This window comes from Numida meleagris, chromosome 2, assembly GCF_002078875.1.
Source record: "Numida meleagris isolate 19003 breed g44 Domestic line chromosome 2, NumMel1.0, whole genome shotgun sequence".
Classification (NCBI taxonomy): domain Eukaryota; kingdom Metazoa; phylum Chordata; class Aves; order Galliformes; family Numididae; genus Numida; species Numida meleagris.
Window position 1 is genome coordinate 100,452,153 of NC_034410.1, and position 12,464 is coordinate 100,464,616.

The 12,464-nt window shown below is 53.0% G+C and overlaps 1 protein-coding gene across 3 annotated transcripts; it reads right to left on the minus strand.

Annotated features, from left to right (window-relative positions):
* On the minus strand, nt 1,276-7,333 carry ADCYAP1 (adenylate cyclase activating polypeptide 1). 3 transcript variants are annotated; one of them, XM_021388952.1, is made up of 5 exons: nt 7,213-7,333; nt 5,869-5,976; nt 4,322-4,456; nt 3,935-4,030; nt 1,276-3,582 (listed from the first exon to the last, which is right to left on the minus strand). In XM_021388952.1, exons 2-5 carry the CDS (start codon nt 5,967-5,969, stop codon nt 3,396-3,398), a joined length of 519 nt encoding a protein of 172 aa, XP_021244627.1. In that variant the 5' UTR covers nt 5,970-5,976; nt 7,213-7,333; the 3' UTR covers nt 1,276-3,395. The 3 variants fall into 3 exon arrangements, with proteins under 3 accessions (XP_021244627.1, XP_021244625.1, XP_021244626.1); XM_021388950.1 differs by lacking the exon at nt 7,213-7,333 and adding an exon at nt 6,272-6,899; XM_021388951.1 differs by lacking the exon at nt 7,213-7,333 and adding an exon at nt 6,272-6,899 and having other exon boundaries at nt 5,869-6,001.

The window sequence follows — 12,464 nt, forward strand, 5'->3', positions numbered from 1 at the left end:
CATTTTCATTTCAGATGGGCAGGAAATGTAATGTGATCCTATGTATGAACACTGCAGAACCACCAAATAAGCCCAGCTGCAGTTTCCCCCCCGTGTTGCCTTTGGGAAGCAGCGACTCGATTTTCCCACACTTTGAGAAGATACTGTCCTCCCCCCTACCCCCTAATAACCACTTCTCTGCATCCTTCTCTGAGCCATTCCTCCCTTACCAGAGTTCTTACCCAGCCTGGCACTAATCCTACACGCAGGCCACTGGCATCACTGGTCTTTTGAGTTCTTTCAGTGTTTTCCAGACAGACAGCAAAGTGCTGCTGTTGAAACTAGACTATAGGATGAGCACACAGTGGGGAGGATATGACCAGTCTATGGCACATCCTGGAATTACTTTTTTTTTTTTTTTTTTTTTTTCAGTAATTTGCTAGGAAATTGTCATTTAATTCCTGTGCTTTAGCATGAGCTTAGAAGGAAATAGAGTTTGGTTTGAACTGAATTGCTGTTACTTTCCAAGGTCCTTGCATACAGCCCCTGAGCTACAATGCAAATAATAAACACGAGCATTTACTGACAAATGCAACTAAAGGTTGGAGGTCAGATACCCCATCCTCCAGAGTGCCAGCAGATTGCCTCTGCTCCCTCTGTGGCTGCCTATCGCTCCCTGGGACCCAAGCAGTGCTCAGTGTGCGGCGCAACCACTTTTAGGGCAGCACAACATTGGTGCAGAGAATGATGCTACCACAGCCGGGCCAGGTATGGATGCTAGAGGGATGGATGCTGGGGGATGGATGCTCAGGGTAGAGATGTTGGAGGATGGATGCTAGGAGAAGGGATGCTGGGGGATGGATGCTAGGGAGTGGATGCTCGGGGGATGGATGCTCGGAGGCGCATTGGCACGCACACAGCATTCATTAAAAGCAGATTACGTGGAAACCTCAAACAGACCAACGCTGCAGAAAAGGGATGGCTGCAGAGAGCAGGAATTGTTGGAAGAGTGGGCGACAGGCACTGATTTGGGAAGCCAGGGCTCGGGTGCTGTGTGCGGAGCCGGGCTCTTTGCCTCGGCAGTCCCTCTTAATGAACTCAAACAGAGCCATCAGTAAAAAATACCAGAGGGTATTTGGTGACAAACCAGGCATGAAAAGTTAGACGAATGCTGCTCAGAAGTGAGTTAATTAATTTTTTAGGACGAAATGCAGCTTTCCCTGTTAGCCTCTGGGTTCCTCTCCCCCAAACATTAGACGAAATTGCATTGTTTACAAAAATTTATTAATACAAACTTTACACACTTTAAAGAACAGTTATCAAAGTCCTAGTTATAGATATCAGGTGTGTCATAATACTTTGCTGAAGTTCTCTTTATATCCATTTGCACACAAAATAAGTTCTCTGAGACTAACATCTACCTAAACTATCACTGCGTCTCAAGTCTGCTCGAGGCTCGGTAAGGCTGTTGGCGTTCCTAAAAAGTACACAGAGGATAACCGAGGTGATCACTTGGTGATGCTCGCAGCTAGCCACGGAACTCGAACGGAGAAGGTCAGAAACAAAACGTCAGGAGAGCCCTATGGCATCACACCACAGCCGACACGAACACAGCAAACTCTGCCCATCGCCAAAGAACAGAAAGAAGTACGACTAAAACGCAAGCCGATGTGTTGCAGCATCGTAGGGCCACTAGATAGCCATCCGTCAACTCGTGGCGATTGACAAGGTGAAGAGAAGGCACGAAAGCTGCAAAACTGCTCCCCGCGTCCCTCGGCCAAGCCGTGGGGCGGGCGGGGCCGAGGGGCTCAGCGCCGGCCCGCCCCGTCGGGCCCTGCCCCATAGCGCAGCCCCGCAGCGTGCGGAGCCGGGGCCGCCCCCGGGCTCGGGCGGTGCCTTTGGGAGCGGCCTGTCCGCGTCCTCCTCCGGAGCCCGCCCCGAGCGCTCCGCGGGTGCGCGCCGAGACAGGAGTCCGTACAGAGAGAGGTGGGGTGGAAATGGTTTATCTCGTTCGAAACCGGACCACGGGTGAACACTACACATTCTTGTATGACAAAAAGGTCGGTTTTATGAAATCAGTTTTACTAAGCAATAAGCCAGAATGTAGAAAAATACAATTTTACCTCCAAACTCAATAAACAAGGAACAAAAACGTTCGTCGTAGTGCATAATTCTTTAGTGGTAGCTACAACAGGGGTTCCTAGACTTGTACAACAGAGCTTGCATAAAACAGAACAAAGGAGTGAGAGAGCGTTCACAACCGTTTTGTCGGGTAATTTTTTCCCCAAAAGAACATAACCCGAAGAGGTGACTCGGGCGGCTTAACAGCGCTCGGAAAGTGCGAAGAGAGGGGGAGAGGCGGGATGGGGTGGGGGGGGCTGCGGGAAAAGAGCAAAACAATCCAAGGAAAAGAGCGACTCCGACCGACAAACGCACAGGCGAGAGCCCCGCTGGCTGCGGGGAGGGGGGCGGGGAGCGCGGAAAGCACCGCAGAGCCACGCGCGGGGCTTCGCAGCCCGCACCGTGGGGAGCGGGGTCGCTCCCTCTGCCCCGGCCCCGCACGGCCCCGCACAGCGCAGCGTGCGCTCTGCCCGCAGCCGGGAGTGCGGTGCCGGTGGCATCCGCCGTCCTCGCTGCGGGTCGGCATCGGGGGGCCTGGGGGGCTTGGGGGTCTGATTTTGTTGTTGTTGTTGTTGGTTTGCTCGTTTAGCTATTCTCCCATCCGGTAGGCACAATTTGGATCGAGCTGTTGCTGAATCCTCCTCTACGCTCATTGTTCGAGGAGGCACTGATACGGATGGGACCGGAATCAAAATAAAAATAGAAGGGGGGAAAAATAGAGAGAGAGATCGAAATCTCGAGGCCGGGGGGACCCCCTCTTGCTGAGCCCTCCCTATGCACAGCGGCACACGGTGAGAACTGAGGTCTTCGCCCCCGTGGCAAATAAAAACAGTGCCCTTTTCGTTTCCGTTACAAAAATAGGAGCGCTGTTCGAAGCGGTGATTGTCTTTTTTTCGTCTATTTATTTTCTATAAAAACATAAACAGCTCAGGCGAACTCTCGTCCTTGTGCAGCTTGGTATGAAGAATCGCTCTTTAGCATTCGTAGCAGTATTTATATATATATATTTATATCTCATATATAACTCAAGGATTGGTCCACAAAGTAGATCTGTGCGTTTCTCTAGTGCTTTCGTACAAAAGAAAAACCATATTATTATCAAAATATTCATTTAATGGCTTTACTTCATACATAAATACATGTTTGGGGAACACGGGAGCGGTGGTCGTTCCGTGACTTTGGAAATGACTTTTGTTTGGGTTTGGGTGGTTGGGTCTCTCTCTCTCTCTCTCAATCTCTCTCTCTCTCTCTCTCTCTCTCTCAGGACTACGCACGGCAGCGGCGGTTGCTCATCGCTACAAATACGCTACTCGGCGTCCTTTGTTTTTAACTCTTTGTTTATACCTTTTCCCCAGGACGGCCGCTAAGTATTTCTTGACAGCCATTTGTTTCCGGTAGCGGCTGTAGCTGTCCGTGAAGATGCCGTCTATGTGCCGCTTGCTGAGCGGTTCCGCCTCGTCCCCCAGGCCGCTGCTGGCACCGCTGCAAAGCACCGAGAAGGACACATCCATCAGGAGGGGCCCTCCCTCCGCGCCCCCCGGCCCCAACCCCGGCCCTAACCCCAGCCCCGGCCCCGCATCGCGCGGCAGACAAAGGGCGGGGCGGTGCGGAGCGAGGCGTCTCCCCGGGCCGTGCATTATGCATCGCGCTCCCGGGGCGGCGGGGGGGGGTTCGCTCCGATAGCACCACCCGGCGCTGCCCCGCGGGAGGGACGGCCGAGCCCCGGGCGCGGCTGCCGCTCGCTCCGGGAGAGCACCGCGGGGAGACGGGGCCGCCCCGCCCCGGCCGCCGCCCGCCGCGCTTTGTTCGCTCCCGGCCCCGCCGCAGCCCTTACCCGACCCGCTTGGCCATCAGGGAGTGCAGGTATTTCCTGGCGGACAGCTGGCCCAGGAGTTTCCTGTAGGCTTTGTTGAAGATCCCATCGGCGTGCCTGGCGGGGGGGCACGGCCCGTCAGCGTCCATCCCCGGGCCCGCTCCGCAGCACCGGGCCGCCGCTGCCCGTCCTCCCCCGCTGCCCCCAGGCCCCGTTCCCCCTCACCCCGCCACCCAGGCCGGAGGTGCATCCCCTCCCCCCCCACTCCCCGAGCCCAGCTCTTCCATCCCTCCCCGGCACCGCGCTGGCCAGGTGATTCGGCATCCTGATTATTTTCGCACCGCCCGTGGCCCCTTGGGTGTTTCCCCTTTCCCCCCGCCCCGGCCCTAACCGCGGCCCCGCTGTCACCTCTTTCCCGGCGGGTAGTACAGCGCGTACACCTCGCCCAGCGCGGACGGCGGCCCCGCCAACCCCAGCGGCTCCTGCTCGTAGGCGAAGTCCTGCAGGGTGTTCCCGTCCTCGTCGTACACCTCCTCCTCCAGCCTGCGGCAACCAGGGGCAGGGCTCAGCCCGACGTCCCCAGCCCCATCCCCGCCGCGGGACCGTGCGCCGACGGAGCGCGGCTGAGCTCGGCCCCACCGGGCCCCCACCGCGCCCCGCTCCTCCCCGCCGCGCCCGGAGCCGGGGTGGGGCCTGCGCCCGCCGCTGGATTTCGTTGAGCGGTGCCTCTGCCCTCCGGGATCTCTCCGCTTTGCCCCCGCCCCAGCCCCTCCCCGCCGCTCTCCCTGCGGTACGATGTAGGTCACGGTACGATCCGGGCGGCTATTTTTGTCTGGGAGCTTTAGCGGAGGTATTAATAATAGATGCCGCTAAAGTGTTCGGCTCCTGCTAATAACGGCTCTGAATGGAAGGAGCCGGCGGGAGGGAGCTGGGGGCCTCCCGAGCCCCACGGCTGCTGCTTCCCGCGGGGAGTCCCGCCAGAGGCACCCCACAGATGGGACTCCATAGAGAGCACCCCATAAAGGACACCCCGCAAAGGAAACCCAATAAAAGGCGCCCCACATATGGCATCCTATAAAGGGCACTCTACGAAGGACATCCCACAAATAACACCCTGCAAATGGCACCCCAATAAAGGACACCCCACAAACGACACCCTACAAAGAACACGCTGCAAAGGACATCCCACAAATAACACCCCACGGAGAACTCCCCTATATAAGGAGCACCCCGCAAATGACACCCCATTAATAACATCCCGCAAAGGACACTCCAGAAAGAACACCCTATAAGAGACACCCCCCACAAGGGAAACCTAACCAAAGATACCCCACAAACTGCACCCCATAGAGGACACTCCACAAAGGACACCCCACAAAAGACATCCAATAAAAGACAGCCCACAAACGACACTCCACGAACAACACCCAGCAAAGCATACCCCACAAATAACGCCCCGCAAAGGACACCCCACAAATGACAACCAGCAAAGAACACTCCATACAAGACACCCACAAGCGACACCTCCTCGGACCCCCGCCCGCACGGCGCGGTTCCCCGCAGGACCCTCCGCTCAGAGCCGAGCGCTGCGGGGCGGGACAGTGACCCTGGCCCCGCATCCCACAAAGCCCGAGCGGGCTGCGGACAGCCGGGAGCGCAACCCCAAATGGGAAACTCCGCGCGAGGCCGCCCCGAGAGCAGCCCCGGACACCCCCGACGCGAGCAGCAACTCCGAGTATGGAACACAGAAAAGAAACCCGAGCACCTCGCGGCCGGGAGGGAGTTGGCATAAAGACGGATAAACGCGGGGGAGGGGGTGGGGGACCGAAACCTCGCAAACTCCCTATGGCTATCGCATCCTCACGCTGCCCCGGCCCAAGGCAGGTACACGGTGTACCCCCAAAGCGGGGGAGAGCCGGGACCCTCGGGCGGCCCCGCGGCGGGGGGAGACCCACCTGAGCGCCGGGTACTGGAGTCCAACGGCGGGTGAGCAGTAGACGCTGCAATGCATTATTATGCCATAGACCAGGAGGGCTAGGAGCGCTTTGCTACACATTGCCACTCTGTGCAGGAGGGAAAGGAAAAACGCTGTCAAAAAATAGTAAAAAAAAAAATAATAAAAAAATAAAAAAATTAAAAAATTAAAAAATTAAAAAAATTAAAAAATAAAGATAATAGAAAAAGAATGAAAAATATAACTGATAACAAAATTTTAAATAAATAACTAAATAATACAAAATTACAAAAATATAAACAACAAGAGTCCCCCCACGACCCACCGAGCGCAGCGCTGCCGCCGCCCGCCCCGTCGGTGCCCGCCTGCTCCGGGAGGCCCCGGGAGCCGGCTCGGGTCCTTACCATGAAACTGTGACACCCGGCACTGAGAGTGTGTGGCTGCGGATGGGAAAGGGAGAGTGGGAAAAAGAGAAAAACCCCACAGAAGGGTGAAAAATAGAGCTGTCTCCCAAGTTGCGGCCGAAAGGAGTCAAAGGGCTCCCGGCATCGCCTCTCCGCTGGGCGAAGGATGAAGAAGGCGCAGAAGCAGCAGAGAGTTGTTGGCTGGTTTTAGGGGAATCCACTCCGAGAAATAATTAAAAAAAAAATTAAAAAAAAAAAGGAAAAAAAAATCGAAAAGGCCAAAAAAGTTTGCAGGCAGCCAAGCAGATCCGGAGCGGAGTCTGCAGGGGAAGGGAACGGGGCGCGGAGCGGCGGCGCCGGAGCGCGGGGCGCGGGGAAAGGACGCGGAGCCGGCCGGGCGCGGAGGCGGGGAGCGGGCTGGCTGCGGGCGGTGCTGCCTTCCCAGCTCGCTCCCCTCTCTGCGCGCCTTCAGCCTCTTCTCCTCTCCCCGCTCGGTGGCTCCCAACTTGACCAAGCCTTCCGCAGCCCCCCGGCTGCCACGCAATTAGCGACGGAATCTTTGCAAACACCGCGCTTCGGCAGGAGCCCTCTCCGTCAACATTCGCTCCCTCGGAGGAGGACGGGCAATATTGGCTGTTGCCCCCGTGGCGGCGGACGGATTTTTATTCATGAATCAAATGCTTTTTTTTTTTTTTTTCCGCTTTTTTTTTCTTCTCCCCCAGTCACGTAATAATCGGGTATCAGAAAAGACGTCACCACCCCAATTCCTCAAGGAACACAGCTCGGTGTCGTCCTCCAGGATGAGCTGAACGGGAGTCATAGGGCTTCTCATAAACACCGGCTCACGCTTCACACACACACACACACACACACACACACGAAAAAAAATCCAATACTAATAAGAAATACTAATAAGAAATACTAATAATGTAAAAACCCACCGGTGGGAAGGGCGGAGGAGGGCGGTGCGGTGCGGCTCCCCCGGAGGTTTCCCCGCGGCTCCGCTCCGCGCCCCAGCGCAGGCGGTGAAGCCCCCACGGGCGACCCCACTTCCACCGGGGTTTGGAGGTGGGGAGGGTCTTTTTATTATTATTCCTCCCTCCCCTTATTTTTTTTTCTATTGGAGGCTTCTCGGTGTTGTTCTCACCCCCCAGGCCCCCGGGGGAAGACAGCGGTGCGGAAACCGCACCGCAAAAGTTGCTTTGCGGGAGGGAAATCCCCACTCTACGTCCCCGCGGTGCTCCGAGCGCAGCCTGCGGCTCCAGGCCCCCTCCGCGCCCCCCTCCCTTCATTTCCGAGAATTACCCCCGGAGATCCGAGGCTGCAGGAGCCATTACCGCACATTTTAATTATTGGGATCATAAGCAGAGAGTTCAGGAAGCGGCAATAATTTCGTTCTCCTGTTTCCTTATTGGAATGGTTTTTTTGGTGTAACGCGCCGCGATGAGTTATTGGAGCCCGGATCGATTTCTCAAAAACAACGGCAACAAAAAACACAGCAGACAATTACACTGCTATTACGGCCGTTTACTCTTGCGAGATTTTCCGGAGATAAAGGAAATTTAGAGCCGATGAATGATTCCCCTCGAAATGGCTGCGGACGGCAGCCCGCTGCTCCCCGGGCTCCGCTCTGCTCCGCACCGGGCGGGACGGGACGGGCGGAGGCCTCGCTGCGGGGCCGCTCCCGCGGAGGGGCTTCCCCGGCGGCGGGCGCTGCGCGGGCGCGGAGCCAGCGCGGAGCGGAGTCCGTGAGCGGAGGGCGCCACCGCGCGGCGGCCGCCGCCGTCGGGAGGGCCCGGCGAGCCCCGTCGGGGGCTGGGGAGGGGGAACCGGGAACCCCGGCCCCCGGGTCGAGGGCAGCTGCCCATGGGGTGTGTCAGGCTTGGGGGCGGTTGGGTTTGGGTTGGTTTTGTGCCCGTGGGTTTTTTATTTAATTACTCCCCCGGTGTTCCTGTGTTTCTGAGCGATGCTGGGATGGTGTCTATGGCGTGCGGACGCTGGTTTAGGGCAAGTGAGTAACTCGCAGGTGATTCATGCCGATAAAATGCTCTTCGCATCGCAGCGCGCTCCGTGTGTGTGCGTGCAGTGCGGGTATGCACATGGCATGACCGCCGCTTAGGCTGAATAAGTAAAGGCTTAAATCTAGCCTCCGCGTTGAAGTACATTTCTAGGTAGCTCTGTAATTCAAGGCTGGGAGGGATTTCACGATCCTAAGGCTTGCCTCCGAAGCAAAGTCCTAAGGCAGTATCCAAAGGAAAGTAGCTTTTTTACTAGCAGAATTTCCTTCGTCTTCTTCCCATTAGCTTAAATTAGGCCTTCTAATTTACCTGACTACCCTGTTTTAAAGAAGATCTGTTTTATTAACTAGAGCATTAACATTCTGAAGGTATTTCTGGTAGTGCCTCTGAGCCTCGTTAAGCCTGACCGGGACTGAGTGCTCTACAGCATATGATGCAACATTGCATCACCTACCATGCTGGGTACCTTTTCTGCTCTTCAGAAAACCCTTTTTTTCCCTTTTTTTTTTTTCATATTTATGCATATAAAAAAAAATCCAAGTGCAATCTATCAAACTGTCAGGAACTGTATCGATCCATAAAGGCAGATGACATCTGACACACACTTGTTAGAGGTGCAGCCGCTCTGCTCATGTTCTCTCTGTACATCTCGCCTTTTCTGGGCATTCTATAAGGAACACAGAAGACTGATGGACCTGGACTCTGTAATCTTATAATGAAAGGGTATACATTTTTCCGCCAGTATGTACAGGAATGAGTACTTCTTTCTCTAAAGCAAACAGCCCCACCAACCCAGCTCTGTCTCCTAGGCACACCTCTATGGGTTTAACAACTTTGTGTTTTCACCTTTCCCCAGGCCTCCTACCTTAGAGATGGTTGGGAAGCCCATGGCTCTGCTGATGGGCTCTGTACATGTCTGTATTAGCTCAAAGAACAAAGCTGTTACCCAGAGGGTTCATCCACTCGGGGACATTCTGGAATGGTGGTACAACGTACAGAAAAACAGAGAGCAACAAGCAGAAACAGCATTTGGGCTGCAGCACTGGAGACCTGTTGTACGAGGAAGGATCTGAGGCACAAAAGTAGCCTAAAATACCAGATGGGAAAGGAACGTGTAGATGTGGCACTGAAGGACATGGTTTAGTGGGCAATATTGGTGGCAGGTGGATGACCAGAGCAGGTGTTCTTAGAGGTCTTTTCCAACCTTACTGATTCTATGATTCTATGAGATGCATCAGCCTGACACTGAGGCCTTTCTTACAGACTGGTTCCATACCATTCTTCATAGGTGACTCTTCATCAGTGCTAGATGGCTGCAACCCACACCAAATTCTTTTGGAGGATTTTTCCAGTAATTCCCTGCTGTCTTTTATGAGCTTAACTCTATTTCTAAGCAAAGGCTTGAAGGCCATTCTCAAGTACATTCAGAGAAAAAGGACTGATTTTTTCTCCTTCGTTTCTGAAGTGATGAGGCACTGCAGCATTCCTCAGGCTGGCAGTGTGGGTGTACGAGGTGCAGCCACCCTGCTCTTGTCCCTGCTCAGAGCTCATGGTGACAGACAAAGGCAGCAGCTCAGCAGTGCCCTGCCAGCCTGCCCACACAGGAGCTCAGTGCTCAGCCCAACGTGATAGGTGTCCTTAGCCCCATACAGTGAAATAAGAGATGCAAAGGAGTAGTCGTTCCTATCAAAACACAAAGCAAGGAGAGCACTTCCTAGATGAATGGAAGGCCCAACAGTGGGCTTGGCTGCACAAGGAGGTGCCACCATGCCACACACATGGCAAATAAATTTCCTTGGAAGACCAATAGATATATTTATAATCATCTCTCATTTTTCACCTGGATAAATTCATATTTTACAAGGGAATAAAAATATTATTTTCCTTGATCCTTTTTAACAACTGACCTTTGGTCAATCATTTGAGCAGAAGAGAAATAAATTATGAAAGGCAAACAAGACTGAAAAGTCACCTTTCGGAGAAGTGATGTTCCAAGGGCCTCCTCTACACTAAAGCCAACAACCTACAGAATGTCTTTGCAGGCCTTGTCAGACCATGGGAGGAACAACAGCCCATGGCAACTGGCAGCAGACCCAGACCAGCTCCCACTCTCATTTCCATTTGTGTTCAGGGGAGAGTAAATTCGTAAACAGATGGAACGCTTTGCTTAAAGAAACTTTGCTTAAAGTTTCACAGAGTGCTGCTGAGCTACAATCATTTTACACCGGACAAATACCAGCCACGATTTCTCTGTGCTCCAGGTTGTTTGGCACAAAACTGTAACCCAGTGTGAATGGCAAGTACAAGTTATTTACCCAAATGTGACAGGGTTTTGGGAACACCCTTACAGAGGGGCTGCTTCACACCTATGTCCAGAAACTAAAACACATCTGTAGTTTTGAGGTATTGCTAATAGCATCGCTAAGGTTATTCATAGTTTAGAATTACCAGAAATAGTTGGAACGAATTAATAATGAATTAGAACATTTCTTATCGTTGCAGGAGCCAGAGAGAATAAATAGAATCATCAATATTTTCCTGTTACAAAACAGTGTGTAGCCTATTAAAATACACTGATTTGGAGGTGCTGGTGCTGGAGGAGTGTCATGCAGCCACAGGCTCCTGCCAGCACAGCCCCAGGTGGAGAGCCCCATCCTCATAGGGACTGTGTGGGGCAGCCTGGGGTGGCAGGGGAGGGATGAGCCCATAGGGGAGGGGTGAGAGCTGACCCTACTGCAGCGGGGCTTAGCCCACCAGGGCCGAGCATCACTCAATAATTCCAATTAACTGCGCTGAAGACAGCAGAGGCTGGTGACAGAGCCTGGTGTCAGAGCTGCATACTGCACTGACAGACTCACAAAGGCTATCTCATTAAGGAGAGTGAGAAGGGAATATAAGACCTTCCTAGGCACTCTGGGTACCCCACGGTGGCCAGGCAGGACAGTCAGACACCGGGGCCTGCAGCCAACACATGCTTGGGCTGCTGCTGCAGGTGGGGCTGTAGGAAGCACCAGGACACCCATGCAGCGCTGCGCCCAGCTAGGCCGCAGGCTCGGTTCCTCCACAGGTAGCTCTTCTCGTGCCTCCCACCAACAGCCACATCTCTGGCCATGGAACATCGGTGGTTATCTCAGCACCAGTTGCCTTTAGCTTCAGTTTTTGGGCTTCCCAGACCCCCAAACACACCATAGCCAAACAATGGGAACACCCTCCACAACCCCACAACCTGCTGGGCAATGCTTAGGGGCCAAGAACTGTCATTATAAGGCAGAATCTTGGTCTTTAAGGTTATTTATATTTATCTAGCGTCAGTGAAGTACTTGGGTCTACTTAGCCTAAAGAAAAATAAGTGATTCTTATCTTTTATACTTAAAGAAAGCACCAAGACGTTCTTTTGTGTGTCTTTACAGCCTTGATCCATCTCTATCCTCTAATAAAATGCATTTCTGTAATACTGAGGCAATTAATCACTTATATAAAATTGGATTACAGTCTCCATTACTCAAAAAACCTTTAAAGTCAGGCTCGCTGTCTTTCTGAAAGATCTTGAGCTATTGAGCAAAATTCCTTGGCCTGCCTTATGCAAAGGTCAGATGAGATGTTTGTAATGGCCTCTTGTAATGTCAAAAATCAGTCTCTGACCCTTGTAATGCCACAGGAAAGGCTCTCACTGACTTCAGACAGAACTGGACGAGTTTTATTGACCTTTCTCATTAGGAATGAGGGCTGTCTGCAGAAACTCCTATGTGATTTCTTAGCTCCTGGTATGTGTCTGCTGGGCTCATTATGCAAATACTGTTGCTTTTGGTTCTGTTTGAATTTCACAGCAGATTACAGAGCTCAACACAACCGGAGGTTGCCAGGACATTGCAGGACTGAACTTTCTCTTTCAACCCTCCAATCTGTTTTGACTCTCCAGAGGAAATGGGATTTGTCCACAGTAACCACTGTGGCTGAAATAATAAACTACATTACTCTCTGGATATGTTTAAAATCCTGAAACTTTAATATGATTTTTGCACTCTAGTGTAATTCCTTTTCCTGGGGCTTTCTTGCCACCAAGTGTAAGTATATTATTGACTTTGCATTTGAATCCTATGGGCTTTTAGAAAAAGGAGTTGATTTAATATAATTTGGGGTGTTTCTCTGAGATATTTCACTCTACAGTGAAAACA

What these genes read in the sequence shown, in the direction of transcription:
- ADCYAP1 (XM_021388952.1), bottom strand. Translation starts at nt 5,969, where the DNA reads ATGTGTAGCAAAGCGCTCCTAGCCCTCCTGGTCTATGGCATAATAATG. An exon ending in CTCCAGTACCCGGCGCTCAG is followed by an intron (nt 4,457 to 5,868) that starts GTGGGTCTCCCC and finishes TGGTTGCCGCAG; the next exon opens with GCTGGAGGAGGAGGTGTACG. An exon ending in TACTACCCGCCGGGAAAGAG is followed by an intron (nt 4,031 to 4,321) that starts GTGACAGCGGGG and finishes CCCCCCCGCCAG; the next exon opens with GCACGCCGATGGGATCTTCA.